The following is a 26320-nucleotide window of genomic DNA, read 5'->3' as shown; positions in this document are numbered from 1 at the left end:
AATAATATCTATCTACAACAATTACAAACACTTAACAGTTTGATTATGATATGCATAATATAAGCTGACCGTTGAAGTGTCGAAAGCTGAGCACATGACAAACCGTAATAAAACAAGCTTTTGTTGTCTTTCCAGTGTGGTAACGTAACAAAACAAAATAAGACTATTACTCATAACGATGGTAAAATGTCAATGTCTAGAAAAAGTATATCAAGTAACACTCATTATGTCTCCAATGGGTAAATATTAGCTCCAAATATAGATAACAAGAGTTATCAAAGAAGAGTGACTATGAGTTATCATAAGTTATTATGTAGTGATGATATGAAGGTATTTCTGAGAACTTTACTAAATAAATGCAATTGTTTTAGTGATAAACTTATATTTTGTTAGTATATAAAATAACAGTATTTATTCATAATAAAATAAACCACCAAATAAAAGTATATGTTATTCCAAATGCAAGTCTTTAGCCACGTTGTGAACGAGTACAGCCATCATATTTGCTTTAGTGGCTTGGAAGTTGTCAATGGTCCTTTGGCGCATGTCTTCCCACGCGTACAAGTCCCTAGGGAAATAGATTTCACAGATTGATTACAGAGTAAATAAATAATCCTTATAAAATGTTTAAATTACTACAAAATATGTGTGCTATTCTACTATGAAACATTGCTCTAAATGGAACTAAATCTTTATAATAGTTCAATAAGAAATATATAATGCCATAAGAAATAAACAAAAGAGCATTAATAATTATACACGATTCTGATGAAATAATCAATAACTAAACATAGTTGATTTATACCGAGTAGTATGTCAAATATCTCAATAAGTTCTTGCTATTTCGGGTTTCATTTAGTGATGCTGGAGTGATTCAGGTCACATATAATTTGTCTTTAATGTTTGTATTTACTAAGGAAGCTGGTTTTAGACCTTGGCTGTACTTTACCATTTTTTATTAAACTTCAATAAGTTGCTTGTTGGTTATTTTCTACATAATTAATTCTCCCATACACCACATTACTAATACCAACTACATTTAAATAATTTAACTTTAATACTTAAGTTTTGAAAGAGTTCATGAAAACCATGTATGGGGTACAAAAATAATGAATAAGTTATAGTCATTATCAATATTGACAGCCTGACAAAATATCAACAAAAGATTTTGTTAAGTCTACAAAAACTAGATAAGTGTAGGGCTGACCTGTAAATTGGACGAACAAACTTCATCCTGCCTTGCTCTGTGACAAACTGGAGAGCTGGAGCAACCTTCTCTTCCCAGCGAACCTTGATACATAGTCGAAGCCACCTGTCAACATGTGATTCTGATGTAAAACTGAAAAACATATTTCATCCTGCATTCTCTGTGACAAACTAGAGAGCTGGATATATTCATTACTACTTGTGAATCCATTATTATGTATATGGATAATATATGTGGCAATGCCCACATGCCCATAAATATTTATTTATTTTCAAAGATTTCATTATACTTTTGTTGTTTGTCCATAAATAGTTGGAGTATTTATATAATTTTTTTTTTAATATGCATAAATATTTTTGTGTAGAGAAACAATTTGTAATATAATTTTCTTTTATAAAGTTATTGAATTTTCAAACATTAAAATAGGATAATATGAAATTATTTACATTCTTTTCAGAGAATAATAAAAATTCCAACAGTTAGAAAGTTAAAAACCATTACCAAAAGTGAAAAATAACTACTCTTATCTAACAACTACAAAACCATCTTTGTCCTAGGCATAAATAAAGACTAAACTAATACATAATACAATGTTTCTTGTTAAACTAAATCATAATTCCAGTTTTATTTATATTTTAACACTTCTGGTGCATCATATCATACTTAATGTTCTGTGTATTACTTTATATTAGTTGAATAATTAATTTATCTACATCAGTTTGATGACCTACTATGCAGCAGCAACACCATAGTCAGTGAAACTCACCAAGCAATATTCATTTGTCTACACAATATTATCAAGTATGCCATATGGGCATTGCTTGTATTTCATTTCAAAAAGAATAATGTTCAGTGTAAGATTCATGGTTTCTTCTGACTATGGAATCATTTCCATACATTAATTTTACAAAAAAAAATTATTAAACACAACTACAAATATTAGCTTTAAATATACTGTCATTTTATCATTTAGTTTATATTGTTACCAATAGTGTTTCAAATTAATGATTTTAAACAACTTGAAAACTATAATTACAATCACAGTATACACTAACTGACCTGAACTTAATTTCAGAATTGTTACTGGCACTGAAACTGTAGACACTTTGGAGGGCCTGGACCTTGTCCAGAGGAAAAGACTCCAGTTCCAGCAATTGGGCCAGGAACTCTTGGACCTGGAGAGGATGGAAGTTCGTGAGATCCGTGGGGGTGAAGGGATTGGGTTCAGTCATGTCCCATTGCACCCACCGGTTAGTCAGTGCAGTACAGGCATCGGCCAGTGATGTATTGTATCTAAAGATAGTTTGAATCATTCACTTGGTTTAGTTGAATACAACAGAATAACATATTTGTAATGTTCAAACCTACTGTCTTAAAACTCTATTGGTACATATTTTAAACAACCAATATCATCAATTTTAAAATGTCAATATTTAAAAATCTGGAGTTATAGAAGCACCACAGCCACACAAAGAGCATTATAACATCTTCTTGTAAAAGCATGAACTAAACTAAGCAAAACAAATAATTGATGAAACTGTAATGGAATTTTGTATCTTGCTTTTTTTAAATTTCATTATGGACCTCACCAATAAGTCATGTTGACTTGGTGGGGCCTTGATTATGTAAAATTATGTGTTACAAAAATAAATAATAATTTCAATAAATATTGAATCACAAAAAGTACTTGCTCCGCCGGGACTCGAACCCGGATCTCTCACTTGTCGGGTGAATGTGCTACCATTACACCACAGAGCCCTTACTTTTTACGATTCAATTATATTGTATTTGGCCGTATCTGTCACATATGCGTTTAAATAACCAAACTAACACATGATCGGAGACCAAATACCTGTCAAAAGACTTTTGTTTACATTTATTAAATTTGTATAAGTGGCAATAGTCTATGTTCCATCATAACAATAAATTTCATAAGACTTAATGTTATATTTCTTTAATGAAATGAACAATAATAATTATTAAACCTCTACCAGGATATATCATTATTCTATTGCTAGTGCTAGCTGCCGTAATATACATTGCTGTTGACAGCAACTATTCTTATTTTCTTGCTGATATCAACGTATGGTATACTTCTGAATATGTTTCCAACATGTATATAAACATCCATATAAAATGGCTTACATATACTACATATCTGATAACTATTCAAAAATGAGTTCTATTTGGAATAGAACATTTGTTTAGTTATAATAAACACCAGTATGTTAGGTGGTGTTTCATTACATCTAATGTGGTGTAGTCTGTTAATTTTTTATGATGGCCACTCAAAATCCCTTTACAAATTCCCGGTTTCTTCCCGGTCGAAAATTTCCGATTATCTAGTCTATTTTTAAACCAAATAGACAGCTGTAGTACTGTATTTAACCCTTACGCCAAGTGCAGCGATGACGTTTTATCGTCACTAGCAGTATTTGCAAGAAATGCCACAAAGCTATGGTGCTCTAGCATTTCGTCGCTAGCGATATGCGAGAAATCCGGTGACGATTTATCGCTATCACTTATTTTAAGCTCCTTAGTTTTTATCTCTGTTTCTTTCGATATGTCGACATAACATGTGTATAACTAATAACTTTCCATTCTGTGATGTTTAGAAAATACATTTATCCAATTCGGATAAACAAAGATAACAAATAAATACCAACATCCAACATAGCGTTACTGTGGGGCACACTGCAGCCCAGTATTGCAGGTCAGAAGTATAGCGGTGGACGAACTTTCGGTATGAGACAATGATTCGCCGGTACAAGAGGTCGGCTCAGTACAATAAAAAAATAAACCAGATACTTTCATCTGAACCCTACTTAATTAATTTATCTTTTGTTGGGTAGGGGGGAGCCTAAGAATACCACGTTCCTTCAGAGGAATTTGCAGAGATTCAGGGAAATTAATATATTTCTACATAAGTTTCCTTTTTAAGTAATAGAAATGGTAGGATATTACATTTATGTAAAAATGTATGGATGTATATTTATAGAGAATATATTTATTTACAACTACGCAAAGCTACGACGTACGGATAAAATACAAATCAGCGATCATCTGTTTACTATCGAGGAGCTAAAGTCCGAGCATAGAACCAGCAGACACGCTAGTGTTGAAAAATATAGACACAAAAAAAACGAACTCCAATTATAATATTATTTATAAATTACGTTATTCTGTTGCTATATATTTCTAAATAGTTTTATACACAAATCACTACAAAAAAATGTTACAACACTCAGTAATTTGAGTACTGCCAATAGTTTTTGACCAAGAATAGACAGTGCAGACTCAGTTAGTCAGTTAGATTATACAGTCAAGGACTACGAAACAAGACATAAAGCTCCTCATGCACGTTGGACTATTTTGGTTTGAACAGTACAAATCGTCCGAACGATCATCAAGTGTGCGTAGAAGCCATTCTGGTAAATAGTTGACCGGAGAACTGACGGGATTTCCAGCTGTCATCCAACCAATGCCGCTCTGACGACATAAACTAATGATGAGCGTGGCTGATTCGATCGGCTGGCTGTCTGCCGTTTGTGGATTGGCAACAATATTAAGTTTCATTTACACTAGCAAGTAAAGTTGCGAGAGAATCTGCACAACTACTGTAGCATAATGTGAACAATATAAGCGATTTTACTCATGAAAACTGTCGCGCTACAGTTGTATCGCTGGTCCAGGAGTCAAGATGAAGTCTGTTCACACACGACAGTGATGTCTCGGCAATGTTTATAATTGAAATTTTAATTGCCGACACTGTTCTCCAGTTCTTTAACTAACTGTCCGGCACTGGTTGCGGCAGCGCTCGCGAGAGCTCTTGCACCCGTTTAGACTAGCGATTTTTAGTTTGGACACAAAACTTATGCCATTCTTTGCCGGTGTAAACGCAGTTCAGTCGAGATTTGGATGTGACCGTGAAATCAAAACATAACATCACTTCCTTTGTTTTAACCTATGTAATTTGATGACAATCGGAACGTGTGTGAGGAGGAAATACACCAAACGAGGCCTCGGCCACGATATATTGATGGTGAGCGATATATTGGGTGGGGCCTTTAAATTTAATGTTTGTGTTGTGTGTATGGGGAATACTCGAAACTAGCAATGGCAGACGTGAGCAGCATGGCAGAGGAGTAGAACTAATAGATAAACTCACTACACTAGTGGAGGTAACCTTAGATCAACCGGAGTCAGATGTAGCTCACGAAAATATGTCGATCTTCATTCACAATTTCACGAGCCACGTTGCGTAAAATACAATGTTTCGTGATTAATCAGTTCTTGATTCAAGAAGCTCTCAAATTATGTCTTGATTTCTTAGTTCTCTAAGTTCTTAGAGACAGAAAAATTATTTTTGAAATTTCTCTGGTTCTCAGAAAAATTCCCGCTTATTCCCGATTTTCCCGGTCGGGTGGCCACCCTGTGCCATTAGTATGGTTAACTTCTCATCATCTTCAAACTCACTCAAATCTAACAAGTTTTTATCTTTAGGAACTTTTACTTGATACACTTTGTACATTATTGCTTATTATATCATTTAACAACCATGGATACATCAACTCTTACTTAGGCATGCCAGGAAGTGAACAACCAGGAGTCCCAATACACAGATTGCTGGTTGTGTTGTTGGCAAAATAACTTTACAAAGATCTATGATCATTTATTTAGGATTATGTAAATTAACTCTTACTTAGGAATGATGAAAGGCATGCCAGGAGTGAACAACCAGGAGTCCCAATCCACAGACTTGCTGGCTGTGTTGTTGGCAAAGTAGCTCTTGAAGAAAGTCTTAAAGTCTCTAGTTTCAATAGACCGGTACTTAAAATTGTCTAAATAGGCCTTGAGGAATGGTTCAAAAACAGCTAAAACAAGAAAACACAGTAACTTATAATAACTTTTTAAAATTCTAAATACATATGTTATTTATAAATAAAAAAAAACTATTAAATATAATTAACAAAAAACACGTTTACTGAAATTAGGACTACACAATGATGACCTACAGTTTCCTTTTTCATATTCATTATTAGCATCTTTCTTGTTCTAAATAATCAAGAAAGCCAATGCAATGAAAATAATAATGATACAAAAAGCATAGTTAAAAAAAGAAAGTACTAAAAGTGGGATATTGGAAAAAATGTTAATCCAATGAGAGTGGTGAAAATCGTCTGTGCTTGACAAAAGTGATACGTTCGTTATTTCATTATTGGTTATACATTTTGCTCTAATACAAACCAACCATTATAGAAGACTCCTGAAACACAATACACCTGTGATTGATAAACGCTTCATCACTGACAATAAGGCAAAAAATAACGTTAAGTGACAAAGTTAAGGTGGATAATTCAAACTGATGCAAGATTATATAAGTATTATTGCATAGTAAGATTTAAATTCTTTACACAATTACAATATATATATAAATCCAAACAATGTTGGACAAAGGAACTTTATCACATTTATTGTAAACACCATTACCAGTTTAATTTTAAAGTGAAACATACAAGTGTATGCTCTTTCAAAGTATACTTAGTTTGTTTACAACTCTGTATATTCTGAAATTGTATTGTTGCTATCATCATTACCCAATGTAAAAATGTTAACATTAGTCTTTTGACAACAAAATTAATAAAGTTTTTCTTTGAAATAAAAGAAACTTATGTACCAAGTTTTAAATGTCTAGGGCCTTTTTATAAAGCGTTATCACACAGGTTTTTATGCTTTTATACTTATTTATTAAAACAGCTCAAAATGTAACTAAAGTAGTCTTAGTTAACCCTGGAACTGGCGGTCATATTTCTCTCAGTGGCAGAGTGTTTTAGTACTTCATACATTGCCTTATATTTATTTTATTATTTCATGTTTACTATAAAGTACCTCTAACATATTATATATTTCTTTATTCAGCATTGTTCAAGGAACATTTTTCACATAATATAATTAAAACAAAAAAAATACCCTTACTCTACCTCTTCAGGATAAAAATATGTTTTAGAAAAAAGAAAAGTTAGTTCAAAGTTTTTGATTTGTAAAATTGTTGTTGTTAGTGATACGCAAAATCCAAAATATACAAAAGGAAGAGCATTTAATTCTGAGTAAAAATAAAACAACACATATTTTATAAGGTATTTATTTTAACATGTGGTAAACGATACAAAAATCATACACTCACATTCGAAAGTGCTACTTACCAACAAAAGTAAGAACTTCAAAGCTCACTTGGATTTGTACAATCTTGTAACTATTAGTTTATATTAATTTTCTATTTTTTTAATTTTTTATTATATATATTTTTAAATTATGTTCTGATTGAATGTCTAAATCGGATTCCTCATCGTTGCTTATTTCATGTACAACTAGTTCTCGAATGTCACTTGAACGATCACGGAAATTACGATCCATTATGTAAACACGCACAAAAAAACTTACTATTATTGTGTCATATACACAATCATCATTACAACGACCTCAAACAAACAATAAACCAGACAAAACACCATGCAGGTCACGAAATATCAATAGCCGAATGAACCAGTTGACTCATCGCTACGCGCGCAACTATCGCGGTACGCTGGAGAATGTAAACAAACAGTTTAGAGATTACAAAACGTAAGGACGTGTAACGAAACGATAAAATTATTTATTAGTGTATTATTTACATAAATTTAACCTTCCTCTTTCGATTGGCATCAATGTACAACTAGTTCTCGAATGTCACTTGAACAATCGCGGAAATTACGATCCATTACGCACAAAAAACTTACTATTATTGTGTAATATACACAACCATCATTACAAAGAACTCAAACAAACAATAAACCAGACAGGACACCATGCAGCTGACGAAATAACAATAGCCGAATGAACCAGTTGACTCATCGCTGCGTGCGCAACTAGCGCGGTACACGGGAGAATGTAAACAAACAGTTCAGAGATTATAAGACGTATGGACGTGTAACGAAACGATAAACTATTTATTGGTGTATTATTTACATAAATTGAACCTTCCTCTTTCGATTGGTATCAATACCGATACTCTTTGATCGTTTTTTAAGTACGTAATATCGAGGAATAAAAGACATGTTAAAACGCCCGATATCGGGCGCTGCCATCTAGGATGCGACTAAAACGCCCGATATCGGGCGTTTGCCAGTTCCAGGGTTAAATGATTAGTGGTATTGATTTTTTTATAATTGATTCATAATGAAAGTAGATTATGCAAAACAGTGAGAAGTTCAAATTAGTTGTCATATAAATCCTATTTTACTCTAAACATCAAGTACATCGAGTAATATAATATAAATTAGTTTGGTCCTACCTGGGCCTCCAACAAGTTGCTCCAGGTAGAATAGGAATGTGTGACCTTTCTCATAAGGACAGGTGGAAAAGGCATCATCTGGTCCAATACCTCCGCTCAGGTCGACCACAAGCTTGGTCAGTGGGTTCTCTTCTCCCAGTGTACTCACCTGCCATAAACAAAGAGTTGGTTAACAAGTTCACTGCCATCTGTGTAACTTCTGATACATATACAAAGTCCTGTTCTATACAATGTATAAGCAATGCAAATGTTTCAATTCTTTTTTAATGAGTGGGTTGTAGCTGTGGCCCAGGCATAGTAATAAACCAACCAACTTTATTATGGTCTAGCTTGATCCCATATTTTAAATATTACTTTGTAAAATAACTTATAACTTTTCAAGCTAAACAACATATAAGTAACTGTAGTGGAACTAAAATTGATACACCATATTTTATGAAATATTATCCTTCGTTCAAGATTAATTTATGAATTCTATAAACAAGTTATTGAAACAAAAATCACAATTTCACGTAGGTTTTCAATATATTTACAAGAAAATGTTTATCTAATAGCATATAATCACCAAAACTACGATGAATAACCATTAAATTGGTTGAAATCAATGAGATCAATTAGTCTGTTCAATTAATATTTTACGCTTGTATAGACCTACACACAAAAGTACAATATACTTATAGAATAGGTAAGTAGCTGCAGTGTAAACAAAATGGTGTAAGTGACACATGATTCACACAGCTGATAAAACAGAGACGATGAGATGCTTGTCCCACTCCACACCAGTGGAGGGGGCCCCCTCCTACGCGTGGCTGCTCAGATATTTGCTTCTGCGCAGGTTTTTTTGTGAGCGGTTAATCTATAGTATTTTATTGGTTATTCTAAATTTAACAATTATTACATTTATTTACAACTTTCAAAACTAAATGTTGGTTCTTCTGTCTAAAATGCTAGATTCTGATCATGAAGTCAATTCCTCATTTAATTAATTTTGTTTTTCATTTATTAATTTGTAAGAGTTATATTATATATTAACCTTTGTACATAATATACGTAAATAGTGAAGTACTCACAGCATACTTGAGGTCTTTGAGGCCATTGAGGGCAGCAAACTCTCTCATTGGCTCGCCATACATGCGGCCCAGAATCTTGCGCTCTAGGAACATGGTAAATCCCTCATTGAGCCAGAAGTGATCAAAATTGCGGTTGGTGACCAGGTTTTCCAGTCCAGCTATGGGAGATTTCGTGAGCCACTACACATGCCAGTGACCTATCACCTGCCTACATCATACATGGCTTCATAAAAAATTAACCACATTTCTTTGGAAGTAAAAACGCTGACTTTGATTTAAGTACTGTACTTCTTAAAGTTATATAAAATTTCATATCATAAAAGGTGATCAATCTACTTACTTTTGTTCATAAAACTTTATTGAAATTAAACTATGCTGTTGTTTCTTATAAAGGTGTGTGTGTTCAACAGGGTGGTCACTTTTTAAACCTTTTAACAAATTCCAGGTTTTTCTCGGTTTTCCCACTAAAACATTTCTGATTCTCTAGTCACTTTCCAAACCAGTTTAATACTGTCTTTAACACTAGCAGAATGCATCGGTAATGGCATTTGCAGAAAATGCCACTTATCTAGTAAATTTTGTTGCTAGCAGTATATACAAAAAATGTAGGGACGAGTAATTGCTACCACCTACATAAGCTCCTTTGTTTAAATCTTTGTGTATTTCAACACGTCCACATAACATCAAATATACCTAATAATTTTCCTTTCTATAACGTCTGGAAATTTTATATATAAAATTCAGAAAAATAAAGAGAACACATATTTACAAACACAGGGGGCAGACTACAGTCTAATATTGCCAGTCAGAGGTCTGCCGTCCATGAACTTTCGCTAAGAGTTATATCTCAAAAATTAAAAATATCTTACCTTTAGGAATTAATTACATTTTAAGGCTTTAAAAATGAACAGAAATGTCGCTGAAGACACATACATAAGTGTATGTGTGTCACTGTTCAGTTTTATACATCTGATTATAAGCTATTTTTTATCTTTACTTCACAGTACATAGTGAGTGTACAATATTGTTAAGAGTAAACACAGTCAGGGTGATGTATAGAAATGGATAAAAAACTATGTACAGCTTTAACCAGTTATTGTGTTAGTTAGTTTAAAACTATTTTCTTGGCAATATATATTGAGTATGTGATAGTGCTGAGAGTAAACACCGTCAAGATGATCTTAATAGTCCCTAAACCAAATCCGCTGTTCTGGGCTGCAGTCCTTTTTAACCCTGAGTATAATAAAATAAAAGGTTGATATAATTTTATATCTCTAGTTCTGTAAACCATTACTCACCAGTAATGTGGGGGTGACGAACGTGATACAGGGGTTTTCCATCCCGCCGAAGGGAAAGGAGGGGGGCAAGAGCAGCAGGTCATACTTTCCCCACACATAAGGCCCACACAGTGCCTCAGCATGCTGCAGAAACTGCTCGGTCTGAAGACACAAACAATTTATGTAATCTTAGATAAAGTTCAACAAGTCTCAGTAATACTATGTGTAAATATAAAATGCAATATTCCACTTTGGGTTTCTGAATTCAATATATTACATACTTTTAGAAAGAAACATATTGAATATATAGTTGATATATAACATAAATTTATAAGTCTAGACTTTGAAATGTAATTTAATCCTTACTTTAGATAATACATTTTTAATATCTTTTTTATGATTAAAAATAAACTAAAGAATAGGTAAAGTTAAGTATAAATTACAGATCTGATATTTTAGGAATAATTGTAATATAAACTAGCTATATGTCTGTGCTTTGGTAATATAAAGCCATGTATTTGTATTTGTGTTGTTAAGTAGAAAATATATTACTCATAAAAGATTATCTTGTAATTGGTGATGTTTTCTTTAAATACGAGGTGTGATCAAAAAGTGCCAGGCATAGTTATATACTATGGGAATGCAATGTCTCACAGCGATGCGTTTGGCAGCATTGTATTCCCTGACTCAACAGTAACACAGCTGTGTTTGCAGATCAATCATAACATCACTGAAAGTAACATTAGCACAGTTTGTTTGAGATTAGTTTTATAGAGTTTGGCTATTTTTTTTTTTATGAAAATGAATGTGAAAGAAGAGCAACGTGTTTGTGTGAAGTTTTGTGTGAAACTGAACAAAACGTTTTCTAAAACCTTTTTGATGTTACAAGAGGCTTTTGGTGAAGAATGTCTAAGCCGATCATGCTGCCATCAGTGGTTCAAGAGGTTTAAAGATGGCCGAACATCCACAGACGACGATGCTCGTTCCGGACGCCCTTCAACGTCAATCAATGATGACAATGTTGCTAAAGTGAACACTTTCATACGATCAGACCGTCGACTAACAATCCGTGAAATGGCAGAAGAGTGTAACATTTCATTTGGGTCATGTCAGGAAATTTCTTCAAATGCGTCGTGTTGCAGCAAAGTTTGTGCCAAAACTGTTGACTGAAGACCAAAAACAACACCGAATTCATGTTTCTGAGGAACTTCTTCAAAAGGCAAATGACGACGAAAGCTTCTTGGATCATGTCATTACGGGAGACGAGACATGGGTTTTTGGTTACGATGTGGAAACAAAAGCCCAATCATCACAATGGACATCAAAAGGCTCTCCAAGACCCAAGAAAGCACGTCAAATCAAATGTGAAGGTCATGCTTACGGTTTCTTTGACTGTAAAGGTGTCGTCTACTATGAATTCCTTCCACAAGGTCAAACAATTAATCGTTTTGTTTATCTTGAAACCCTCAGAAAATTGTGTAATGCTGTGAGAAGAAAGAGACCTGAGCTGTGGCAAAGTGGTGATTGGGTCCTTCACCATGACAATGCTCCTGTTCACTCTGCATTAGTTATCCATGACTTTTGTGTAAAAAACGCAATGACTGTCATTCCTCAGCCCCCCTACTCACCTGACCTGGCTCCAGCAGACCTTTTTCTCTTCCCGAAGCTCAAGAGACCCCTGAAAGGATGAAGATTTCAAACAGTTGACGAAATTAAAGAAAAAACGACGGAGCTGCTAAACACCTTTACAAAAGAAGAGTTTTCTGGGGCCTTTGATCAGTGGAAACACCGGTGGGAAAAGTGTGTAGCTTCCCAAGGGGAGTACTTTGAAGGAGACAAATTCGAATAACCTGTATGTTGTATGAATAAATGTATAAAAATTCAGTCCTGGAACTTTTTGATCACACCTCGTATTTCTATAATTACTTTATAAAATCAGATTCTTTAAAATAATACATAACATAAAAACAGTATAGTTATACAAAATTAACTAGGTACAAACTATTTGAACAGTTTCATTACAATTTCAACAGTACTTGTTGTAACGAAATCCGTCAACTCATATGACGGTACATATGAGTAGTGGACAGGGGTTATAATGTGTTATAACACTCGCTTATGTGTTATAATCAACACATAAGCGAGCACGACCACTTTAAAGATACACTTGCGCAAGCTGGGAGTGCCAAACATGGCACAGTTGAGAGGTATTAGGTTGTTTGATGCCTCTCTTTTTTAGTTATTTGACTTTTTTTATTGCTCTCTTATTTATTCAAACCTATGTACCAAATTTGGTTTCTTCAGTTTAATTAGTTTTAGGGATAATTTTTTAAATAAAAAATATATCTTCAAAATCTTCATGGCCATCTTTGACATGTTTATATCACCTATAAACACTTGTTTTACTCATGTTTAAATCTCACCATAGGTATTTGTTAACATTTCCCACACTTTGTATTTTTCACACAACATTCTATACAAATTCTTTGCTCCACTTTTTAACAAATGAAAATTGCTGAGTTAATAACCAGTCTAACCTTAACAGCTCCCACTAAAAAAGTAAACAATAAATACAGCTGGAAATTGTATTATACTTCATGAGCATGTTAACATCATAATATAAAAAAACCTTCACAACCGGACTCAATAAACCAAATTAATAACCACACTAGAAAACAATAAAAATATAAAATAGTTCTAGCCATTGAACATTGAAGAAAACCAGCATCAGTTTTGTGAGATGATACTTAAATTTTCTGCTTTGTTGGATCCACTTGAAAATAATAAGCTAATATAATTTTAAAAGTTCACTGCTTAATAAATCACTTTTCACTCATTTAAAAAATTTAACTCCAGCCGATCATTAAATTTGCTCTATCTTAAATTTTCAACCAAATTTTTGTGATTTTGTATTTAGTAATACACATAATTTTTCAAACATTGAATTTATATATACGTTTAATTTTCTGACCTATCTCACTGTCTTCGTACTAGTTATAGACAAACAATTCAACAGCACATACCTCTGCAAATTCATACGCAGCTTTGTCAACAAACTGTGGCTCGGACCAAACATGTGAACGGGGACCAATCTGCCGACTAGCCAGGTCTCCCACTACCAGTGCCAGCAGGTATGCTGGTGTCGGTACAGGTTGGTTGAAGTTATGTGTTCGCTGGCCACCACTCGATGCACTCACTCCTTCACTTAGTGCACTCATCAGAACAGTCAGCTCCTCTGGTGCTGAGATCTGTTTAAGATTATCATTTATCAATTTTATAAAACATAACTTATGTGTTTTTTGAACTCAATGAATAAAAATAAACAAAATAGAAATACTCACTTGAGCTTTGTAAGTCATCTTGACAGACGGACTGTCTTGACAAGGCACGATAGATCTGGCATGGATCGGCTGGAACACACAAAATTAAATAATGTGCAGTCAGATAGTGTATATTCGGATAATGACAAAAACTGTGTTTTAGAGTATTAAATCTCAATGTACTAGACTTAAAATGTGATTGAACGATACTTGTTAGAAAGTATCTAATGAATTACACCCATAAGGCAGATAGTTTAACTTTATGTGTGCATAATACTAAAGCTGGTTAAGAATTAGAGTACTAAGATAATTAATGAGTAAGAGCTAATCATTTGTTTCTGTTGAAAAATATTTCATGTAGAGGAATTGCAATTTTGGTTAAAAATCATAAGAACCACTACAGTCACAACCTATCCTTGATGAAAAAAGACTTTTGTTGATCTGTTGGTTAACCTATTCACCTTGTTTAATGGAACCGTTCTGTGATGGCTATGTTGGGTTTAACATTTTCATGATGAAAACATTCTTGGATGAGTATGACACTTTGAAAATTTGTTGGTGTTGCTTCGCTGTACTAATTTTGTAGTCTAGGTGTTTCTGGTATCAGAACTGTGCAAGGAGTTCATTTTTAACATCTTCATCACTGATTATTATGGATCTCTTTAGACAGACGTGGACTTCAAATTCCAGGAGTCAAGTCAGATTTCAGACATTGCAACACTAAACAGAAGGTGAATTAGAACTGAACTTAAAATTCCCATTGAATCAACCCTTCCTACCATAACTACGTAATGTGTAGAAAACTCTGTGCTATGTAATATAGCTACCAAATTGAATTGTAATTTATTGTTAGTACTCATCTTGATGAAAATTTACATGTGATTAAATAAAGGAATTTTAACAATATTAAACAAACATAATGAGTTCAGGCACCTAGTTGTGCACCTATTGAGAAATGTATTTAAATTCAGCATAATACCACAGTAAATGTAGGCTATTGTGCAACTTTTTTTACTACTTTTGATATTGGTAACAGTCCAACCAGGCCACTTCAGAAAATGAGAACAAATAGGGATATGTTAGAACAAGAAACCTACAGCACAATAAACAATAGAAGTGATGCTACTTTGTTATTTGGCTTCAAATTGTTTTCAATGTTTTTCTATATGATTTAACCCTTTGAGTGCCAACCACTTTTGAGAGGTTGGTGCTGTAAGTCCCAAGCATTTATGAAAGGTCACCTCTCTTGATGCCAAGCACTCTTTTGGTGTTTGTGTAATGTTCAGCCAAATAATTCATAACTTAAAACAAACAAAATATATATACACATAATGATATGATGTTTCTTTCATTATGTAGGGGGGGGGGAAGTAGGCTATTATTGTAATACTTATATTGTAGTACTTGTAATATTTATTTGAACAATAAAAAATAATACAAACAAAAAGTAGACTTTTAAATTTTTGTAACTTTGGTATACCAAAACTGCAATTTTACAATCTTAATTTATTTCTATGCATCTATTTTATTGTTCCTTATGTACACAGGAAGAAACACACCAAATTTCAAAAAAGTAAGTATCTGTATAGCTGTTATTATCTTTTTTATAACTGAGCTTTTGTGTAGTATTCCACAAAATAGTTCACAAGTTTTTCAAAAATAAACACAATGGGACGATTTTTGTTTTGTTTTATTGTGAGAAAAGTAGGATATGACTTATAATATTCCTTGGCACAATAAAATCAATTAAAATTGTAAACACAAATTCAATTTTTTTTTATTTTCACATGTTGATAAAGAAAAATTTTACTTTTTTTATTTTAATGCATGTGTATGCAACTTTTTCATTGTTCCCTATGTAAGTAGAAACAAGTATAACTTACCAAGTTTAAAAAGTAAGTATCTGTAATAGTGAGTACGACTTCATATATATTAGTGAAAAATATTGAAAATCTGCACTCGCATAAAAGTTGTCTCTCATATATGGCAGATAGCTTTTATCACCTGTAAAAGATCAAATCAAGGTAGATAATCTATGTTTACTTGACTTATTGTGTATAAAATGAGACTTAATACAATGAAATATCTCAACATTTAGTAACAGAATAATAAATATTCGAATAGCTGGCATAGTCGGCCCTCTGCTATGTTCAGAAATGTCCGTAGGCTGATCACATTGACTCTTGGCTCTCAAAAGGTTAATGACTTACCTGACACTGGCTGAAGAGGTAGGGATGTTTACGACCTGCTGTCTGTTCAGCTGATAACCACTGTAGCGCAAACGCTGTAGGATCTGTCTCATATTGAATCACTATCTCTAGCCTACAACATCAATGAGTTACTTATAATAGGTCCCAAGCTATCACAGTAACGATAGTTTACAGTAAATCTGTACTATATATTTTAGAAAAAAATGTACATATGGTATTATTGACTGCTTCCTGAGTAATGCACAGAACTTTGACATACTGCCTAGTTAGGATGACAGTGTCACTGGACAACATGCCAGAATATGTTGAACAGTTGAAGAACCTGTGAACAGTAGCGTAGCCAGAAATTTCGTTCGGGGGGGGGGTCCGAAACCGGGGGATCCGGTGGACGTTTTGTGTGTAATTTGCCAATGAGTTTACTGGTAAAAAGGTAAATACCAAAAATATGGGCTGTAGTAACTACGCCTTATAGAAAGTGGAAAGATGTAATAGGCAAAATTAAACTCTCACAGCAACTCTAGTACCACAAATTTTCTTGTATAGGTACAGAAACTTTACGAAGTTCGATTCTGGCCGAGTAGAAGGCACCATTCACTGGATAAGAAAGAAAAAGAACAAAACAGAGCTCTTCACTCAAACGTATAATTGACACAAACTATATTCTGTGGAGAAAATTAAATACCCCTTCGGGGACATCATGGGCCACTGACGGCCGAAAACCCTTAAGAAAAGGAGGGCAATTTTTTGAGCGTTGCACGGGTACAGATCAAACTAACGGTCGGAAAATGCACCGGAAAAAACTACTGATTAGAAGTTCGGCTAGTTTGGATTTCACTGATTAAGGTATTTATGAATGAGTTATAATGACGATTTTTTTGTATCATTAAACTGTAGACGAGTATATAATTACCGGGGAAAAATTTCAAAAAAAATCACTTTCGGTCGGAAATAAAATACACCTGAAAAACTCTAATGATTAGAACTTTCGACTACTTTCGGACTTCAGTTATTGAGGTAAACGTGGTATTATTGATTGAGTTAGGACGACGATTTTTGTTATCACTAAACTGTACTTGACTACCTATATAATTATCGAGAAAAAATCACTTCCGGTCGGTAAATACCGAAGAAAAGATCTCTACAGATTCAAGTTTTGATGATTTTGGATTTTACTGGTTGAGAGGTTGGAGGTAAAAGTGGTACTTATAATTTTTGTTAGGACATTGATTTTAGGTGTTAATTCAACGCCGACTAATAAATATATAATTATCGAGAAAAAAAAACAAAAATAATCACTTCCGATCGGAACTTCTTATCAGTAGAGCTTTTCTCGGTATTTTCTGACCGGAAGTGATTTTATTGTTTTGTTTCTCGATAATTATATATGTATTAGTCGGCATTGAATTAATACCTAAAATCAACATCCTAACATAATTCTAAGTACCAATTTAACCTCAACCACTCAACCAGTGAAATCCAAAATCGTCCAAACTTGAATCTGTAGAGAGCTTTTCTTCGGTATTTACCGAAGGGAAGTGATTTTTTTTCTCGATAAATTATTTAGTAGTCCAGTCATTTAAGGTTTTATCTGCGGAAAAAAATTCCTATTGAGCTGAATTTTGGTATACACCATCATAATGGCGTTTAAATGAAGATGTGAAAAATCTAAATTGATATCGTGCCGGCTAAAAAAGTTCTAAGGTGTTAAAATTTCACAAAAATTCGGTTTTTCGCAAATATCTCGCGACCTATGGCTTGGAGGTCAATATAGGTTATTATAAACATTATTCCTTAGACGATTATTTACAAAAAATATTTCTTGCATTTTTTATGTAAAGTCAAACCGTTTTCGGGCTAGAGCGCTGAGAAAGCGACTACATTATGAAGATGCACTCTTATCCGCACGATCTTTGAGGAAGAATGCAAGGCGCGTTTTTTTACATGGTTTCCCCCATAGGCATAACCCATGATCTGTAATAATAGCTTTTTTATTTTTTGCTTAATAATTATATATTTTTACATTGAAAAGTGGGGGAAAATTTTGTTTTTGATATAATTTTCTTTTATATTCATTCGTCGACGATATCCTCAATTTCAACTTCATCAAAAGTTGCTGACAAAAAATCGAGTAGACTTATTGCTGTATTTTAAATCAACATCATCATTTTCTTTGGACTCTGCGTTTAAGCATGACTAACCACAACAATGTTTACAAGCTTTAGAACATCTCAATCCACTTTTTTATATCAAAATTTGCCGCCACAACCTTTTGTACAATCAACAGATTGTGTTTATTAGATAATCGGGTGCTGGTGGCAATACATTATTTTGTTATTGGCTGTAATATATTATTTTTTCAACTCCCAACCTCACAGTTCTGGATCAATTTCTTTTCCTAGCCAAGTTTAAATTTGATAATAGACTCGATTAAATGTGCTGTTTGAGCTGCTAAAGAAGTGGGTGGAAATAATTGAAATTTCACATCTGTGCTTTGTCTTGTTAGTTTAGCAAAGCTGCAGTATCTGTGATTAATTGTCAATTGAATTTTCTGATTTTGGAGCACCGTAAATTGCTAGTAGAAAGTATACTCCAGCATTGACAACGGGATCTCGAGCGCAATTTTCTTGTCAGAATATTCCTGCAGAATTGAGTAAATCGGGTCTTTTTTTCAAACATTCTTCATGACTTTAATTTTTCCTTTCCCAAAAAGTGTTGAAGTTGTTTTCACATCCGGTCATGGCATGTAGAAAAAGAATATTTTTCTTGCAGTGTGGATACTTGTTGAGGCTCTCAGTCGAGTATATTTTTGTTTCACCATTGTTTTCCCTGTTTTCTTAAAAAGTGGATGTCAAATATTTGCTTTTCGTGGTAATTACAATATTACTTCCATAATCGAGCAATCAATTTGTTTTATAATTGTCTTGTCATCTGGAACATAACCTTGAATTACATCTTTCAACTCAGCCAATTTGAATTGACAATCGTCATGGTATGGAAAACATTGTCCATAGCAATTCTGATATTCTCATCCGATGGACGGCCTACATCAATCTTTCTACTAAATAACAAAAAAATTGAGAAACACTTATCATGGTGCTTAGCTTCGACAAAGACAAGGTACATGCTCAAAATTTACTCGCTCTTTTACATTTCCTCCCATATTTATCACCACGCGCCTCTGCAGCTTTTAATAGCCACTGTGTCTTTAAATGTAGGAATACTCACTTCTCTTATAGCGCGTCTGTATTTTTTTTCTCTTTTTATTTCAATTTCTTCACTTGCCTCTTCTCCACAAAACAAACATTATTTTTTGAAATCAAAAGAATTGACTTTTGCCGGAGATGTTGATGTACTCGGCTCCTTCTTGACGTCGTTTGAAGACGTCAAATTGTTCGTATAAAATTTTACGACAATTACTGTGAACATTTACAAATGTTACAGTATTCAAATATTCAATGTTACCATCACTTCTAGCGACACTAGCATTTTTTAATGTTTGTAGACCACGTCTAACTTCTACTACGTCACCAGTAGATAACGATCCATTACATATGAAACATTTATCACTCATTATGAAAACTGCTCAAGAGCACAAAACTACGAAAATAACGTCTAAAACACTCAAGAAATATTTGTCCACTGAGCTAAACTCAGTCCGAGAGGCAGTAGCAGGTATAAAGGGACGAGTCTCAAAACAATAAAGAACATAACATCTGCCAGTGGAGGTCATTTATATTATATGTAGTAGATTTTACTAAGTTCCAAACCGTTTATAATATAAGTATATTCGTCACAAGACTCCCGACGAGTGTAAGTTAGAAGTGTTAAGGAAAACTTAAATACATTGAAAAAAGCAATAGAGTTGACGCCTTATATGTATACGGTATAAAATACCCTATGTGAGTGCCTTCTACTCGCTTTCTCAGCACTCTAGTCCGAAAACGGTTGATTTTTACAGAAAAATGCAAGAGACCATTTTTTTGTAGATAATCGTATGAGAAATAATTTTTATAATAATCTTTTATTGACCTCCGAGCCATAGGTCGCGAGATATTCGCGAAAAACTGATCTTCGTAACATTTTGACCCTTATAAACTTTTTTAGCCAGCACGATATCCATGTCGATTTTTTCCCATCTTCGTTAAAACGCCATAATGAAGGGGTATACCAAAAATTCAGCTCACTAGAAATTTTTCCGCAGATTGAGGTTTAAAAAACCTAAAATGACAGGACTATAGGTACACTGTACAGTTTAATGATAACAAAACTCGCCGTCCTAAGTCAATTGAAAATACCACGTTTACCTCAATCACTGAAGTCCAAATTAGTTAAAGTTCTAATCAGTAGAGTTTTTCCACAAGTGTATTTTCCGACTGAAAGTGATTTTTTATATTTTTTCGATAATTGTATACACGTCTACAGTTTAATGACACTAAAAAAATCAATGCCGTAACTTAATTCTAAGCAGTTATTTTACGTCCCCAAGATTTTGAACGAAGTGGTCACTAATTTAAACTGTTCGCCGTGTTACGGTTTCAGGTTACTTTGCGACGTTACGTGACCGCGCCCTATAGAAATACCGTGATTTTACTACACTATCCGAAAGGCCGAGCCCAAAAAGTATCGTTTGATACTTTATGATTTAAACAAAAGGACAATTATATTTTTAACAACGGTCACTTTCAATTAAATCAATCAATTTAATGTTTGTAGACAAGAGTAATGATAACTCTCCTTTTTTCTCCTGCTCCATGCTTTATTTTTTAATATGTCTTGAAATTTCGGGGGGGGGGGGGGGTCCGGACCCCCTGGACCCCCCCCTTAGCTACGCCACTGCTCTTGAACACAGAGGGCAGCTGTCTCTCAGCTGTCTTCTATCATTAAACAATGTGTTGCTTTAAAGTTAGCTTAGTTTCCTTATAATATTGAGCTTAATTTTTTCCAAAACAATGGTAAGACATTAAAAAGTATACATTAATTCTTGATCTGTACAACGGTAAATATTCAATTGGTCCACCCATTTTCAACACTCAGTAAGATATTTTTTTAATCGGCACACTTTTACAATATCCATTCTACTTGTATATTGTTACATATTGTTTTTTTATCTGAAAATATAGATATAATAGGTTAAATAAAACAATAAATAAAATATTTTTGAAAAGAGATAAATGAAATGAAATAAAAATTTTACTTTCAAGCATTACTTTTGTATAATAATAAATGTAAAGAAAATCCCAAATGTATAAAAGTAGTCTAATTTATTAAGGAACCTACATATATAAAGTTTTGTAAATACACCAACTGATCTTTTTATGAATTATTATATATAAATTGTTCAACGAGGGTAAATTAATAGTATTTTTTTAAGCCAGAATATTTTCCCTAAATTTGTAAAAAAATTAGTTATATGGAGTGAATTAAATTTACTACTACAAAGTACTAACTCTTTTGGTAGTAATATTTTATTTTCACATTGGATCAACATATGAATTTCAATGTTATCAAACATTTTATATCGGGTATACAATATTTGAAAACCTATGTTAAATCAGTGTTTTTACTCTAATATTATTTAGTCTTCAAGATTATATCTCATTATTATAGTATGCAAGTTATCAGAATTTATCAAATGTAGGATTGTAACTATTCTAAACTATTTATTTATTATAAATAAATAAATAAATTCAGATAAATCAAAGTATGATTGTTTTGAAAAATAATATTTGAAAGTAGGAAAGGCTGCCTACATAAGGAACTTCAGAGTATGACAACAATCTACAGTTTGATCTTAAACTTGTAAACAAGCTCCATATTTAAGCATATAGAACACAGACTTTGATTGGCAGAGTGAATTGGCAAATGTTCCTTACATGTTGTTAACATAAGCAGGGGTCAGCCAACACAAAATTCAACCACGGACTCAGTTCTAAAATGGATGTAGAGGTAAGAATCCACGTTAGTCTTAAACAACTGTTTGCCCCAAGTAGATATTATCGAGGATTGTTTAACCTTTAATCTCACGCCATGATGGTTAGACATGAGGCAGATCCGCGGTGTGCACAGTAGTCAATCGCTCATTTCCCCTGCTACAACATTTGTCACTGTCTAGTTCAAATAGCTAGTTTACACTGAGCTGCATAAACATGGCCACTTCTATTGATTTTCCCGCTAAATGTAAATTGGTGAGTTTTATTTATTTCCTGCAAGCAAACGGGAATATGTAACAGATATCCATTCAAGAATGTGTCATGTTTATGGAGAAAACATTATAAATGATCGTGAATTGCGTCAAAAGTTTAAAGATGGCTGAATGTCAAATTGAAGGATCAGTTTCAGAAATGTCAAAGATGGAGCCATCTGGCGATTTTTATGGGTGTCAGTCAACATCCATTAACGTACAACACCATCACCCATGTTTTCTCGTTAATATACAGAAAGCAATACATCAGGACATTGTTATATTACAATAATATAATCAGCGGCTCTTTTTCAGTAAATATCAAAAGTGAATGTTAAGTTTAGCTCCAGTCAACCTTCCGCTTAGTGCACCATCTGAAATCTGACGCTGTCACAGACTCCTAAAATCTGGAGTCATGTACGCCTGAAAAGAACCAAAAGATTTTGGTAATGAAGAAGCTCAAAAGAACTCTTTTTCATGATTCAAGATTCAAGATGTCTTTATTAGTCATTAAGCAACGTAATAAGTTACAATAGACTTCGTCACATTATTGGGCAGTAATACTTAAAAAATTAACAATTTTAGAATTGGAGACTTATTTTAAAATTAACAGGAATGTTGCAAAAGACATAAGAACTTACAAAACTAATAATTGGTATAAATAGAGAGTGGTTGTATAAAATTATTTAAGAAATAAGAAAGCATTGTGGGGTAAAGTATATAAAAAAGACAGACTGGATAAGAAACACAAATAACACATACAATTAAAACCCAATGAAAAATGTAACAATATAAATATTTAAAATATGTAAGTCAGGTGGTTAAAACATAAAATCTCCAAACTATAAAATAAAAGTTAAAACTTAAAACTTGACTAGACAAAATTATAAACTTAAGGAGCTAATATCACAGGCCAAATATTCATTCACAGAGTAAAATGCCTTTTCTTTAAGCCCTTTGCTTACAACTCGTTTAAACCTATTTATATTTACAATCCATCCTCCTTTTGGTAATTTATTAAATAGTTTTATTTTCATATAGATGTGACTACCTTTTGTTTTTTTCAAGCCTGGTCCATGGCAGCTCTAACATGTACTTTTTTCTAGTTTTATAAGTATGTATAGTTTTTCTAACAGTATAATTTTGCATATTTGTTTTCACATCCAGTAAACAATAATATATATACAAACAGGGCAACGTCATGATATTTAAGTCCCTAAAAGCTTGCAGGCAAGATTCCCTTTCATTAAGATTTTTTATAATTTTTATTGTTTTTTTTTTGCCAGACAAACACTTTATTTGAATGGCAACTATTTCCCCATAAAATAATTCCATAGACTAAGTGGGAGTGGAAAAAGGCATAGTAGGAGGTTATTAGCATTTCTTCCGTGATGCAGAGTTTCAATTTGCGCAATAGGAAAATTACTCTCGCCAATTTAGTACAAAGATTTTCTATATGGCTTTCCCAGCTTAGTCTACTGTCTAAAAAGATTCCTAATAGTTTAACAGGCTTAAAACATTTGTAAATTACATTGTCCATTGAAAAAATTATATTTTCTGTTTTGCTATTGTTTACAACAAGCCTGTTAGCCTGAAACCACTCAGTTGCTACCTTCATTGCATTTTCTTGTTGTTTTATTAAACCATTAAGTGTACTATGGTGATTTAGAAGAGTAGTATCATCAACAAACAAAACTGACATACAGGGTAAATTGAAAGGAAAATCATTAACTGCAACGATAAATAAAAAAGGACCTAAAACTGAGCCTTGTGGCACACCAATTTGAATTGTTTTTATGAGAGACGAATTAGAACCCTGAACAACCATTTGTTTTCTATTTTTCAAATAAGATACCAACAAATTCAACTCACTACCTTGCACACCATAGCAATAAAGTTTACTTATAAGTAACTCATGAGGTATGCTGTCGAAGGCTTTAGACAAATCAATTAAGGTTGCAGATGATGTTGTTTTATACTCAAAATTATGAATAACATTACCAACTAGAGTTTCTACAGCTTTTGTAGTATTCAGTCCTGGTAAAAACCAAAACTGCTCTTTACATAACAGACCATTTAGCATGAAAAAGTTTTGTAATTGGTTTTTGATACAATATTCAAATATTTTGCTAAAAATAGGTATTAAAGATATGGGATGATAACTGGAAGGGTTTGTTTTATCACCCTTCTTATAGATGGGAATTACTTTTGCTATTTTTAAACATTGAGGAAATGTGCCTTCAATTAACATTCAATTAAATAGATAAGTTAGTGGTTCAGCTATGACACTGATAATCTGTTTAGTAATCTTATTTGAAAAACCATACTTATGGTTTCGATATCAAAGACACCTGTGCAATAAAATCAAGTATTGTCATTGTCTCATAAGATACACAACTAAGACACAGAAGAGTTCAATGAGAACACCTCTTCACCTAGACTACACTTGATTTTTTATTCTAGGTGTCTCTGATGTTGAAATGATGAAAAAGAGTTTGATTTGAGCTTCTTCATTGCCAACCGACTTTTTTTGGATATCCTCAGACGTACATGACTCTAATTCCAGGCATGAAGTCTGTGACAGTATAAGATTTCAGATGCTGCACTAAACAGAAAGTGAACTAGAGCTAAACTAAACATTTACACTGAACTAACCCTTCCCATCATAGATACGTTATGTGTATATATACATATATATAAAGTCTGCTCTATGTGTATGCAGATGATATACCGTATTCTTACTAAAAACTGTACTCCCCTACACTTGGAAATAGAATCATACATTGCAATAAATATGACAATAGAGTACTCTCAGGCCAATGACCTAGTATTAAACAACACAAAGACTCGGCAAAGAATATTAGGAAAAAGAAAAGATGGGAGTACTGGAACTACGGTGGAACGGGTGAAAAGTGCAAAATACATTCGAGTAGTTGTAGGCAAAACTCTCTCCTGGAATGTGTAACGAAGTGTTTGAGTCCCCAAGTAGTAACGGGGGAAAGGCCGTACTTGGGCGTAGAAGGTCGAAAGAGATGAGACAATTTGTGTGGGTGGGATTAGAAATGTATAATAAATCAAGCAATACCCTACTGCTTGCCAGCCCCCACCATAACAGGCAACCCCCACCAAAACTCTTTCACTAGATAAGCAGGAGGCGTGGAGCTGGCAAGGCAGTCGGGCCCGAGCGGCCTGACCAGTCGGACGGGCGTGTTGAGCCCCCGACATCCCCGCATGGGCGTGTTGAGCCCGCGGGACACCGGACGGGCGTGTTGAGCCCCCAGTACCTCGTCGGACAGCCGTGGTGAGCCCCCGGTACCTCGTCGGACGGGCGTGTTAGCCCCCGACACCCCCGCATGGGCGTGTTGAGCCCCCGGTACCTTGTCGGACGGGCGTGTTGAGCCCCCGACACCCCCGCATGGGCGTGATGAGCCCGCGGGACACCGGACGGGCGTGTTGAGCGCCCGGTACCACGTCGGACGGGCGTGTTGAGCCCCCGGCACCCCCGCATGGGCGTGTTGAGCCCGCGGGACACCGGACGGGCGTGTTGAGCCCCCGGACACCCCCGCATGGGCGTGTTGAGCCCGCGGGACACCGGACGGGCGTGTTGAGCCCCCGGTACCTCGTCGGACGGGCGTGTTGAGCCCCCGGCACCCCCGCATGGGCGTGTTGAGTCCGCGGTACCTCGTCGGACGGGCGTGTTGAGCCCCCGACACCCCGCATGGGCG

The 26320-nt window shown here is 34.2% G+C and overlaps 1 protein-coding gene and 1 non-coding gene across 2 annotated transcripts in view; both read right to left on the bottom strand.

Moving 5' to 3' along the window:
- Positions 1–365: 365 nt before the first annotated feature.
- Positions 366–26320, bottom strand: part of LOC124375201 (leukotriene A-4 hydrolase-like) — a 38449-nt gene continuing 12494 nt past the window's right edge. The window contains 11 exon segments of the mRNA XM_046833310.1: positions 366–568; positions 1208–1312; positions 2267–2500; positions 5910–6081; positions 8538–8685; positions 9608–9754; positions 9756–9815; positions 10906–11046; positions 13908–14132; positions 14226–14294; positions 16415–16526. Of these exon segments, the coding sequence (XP_046689266.1) occupies positions 451–568; positions 1208–1312; positions 2267–2500; positions 5910–6081; positions 8538–8685; positions 9608–9754; positions 9756–9815; positions 10906–11046; positions 13908–14132; positions 14226–14294; positions 16415–16526 (1531 nt within the window). The 3' untranslated portion in view covers positions 366–450.
- Trnav-gac lies at positions 2895–2965 on the bottom strand. Its single transcript has one exon. It is a non-coding gene; the product is annotated as a tRNA-Val (tRNA).

Source organism: Homalodisca vitripennis, chromosome 1, assembly GCF_021130785.1.
Source record: "Homalodisca vitripennis isolate AUS2020 chromosome 1, UT_GWSS_2.1, whole genome shotgun sequence".
In the NCBI taxonomy this organism is placed as follows: domain Eukaryota; kingdom Metazoa; phylum Arthropoda; class Insecta; order Hemiptera; family Cicadellidae; genus Homalodisca; species Homalodisca vitripennis.
The sequence above is the reverse complement of the archived record's forward strand: the minus strand, read 5'-3'. Positions and strand labels throughout refer to the sequence as shown.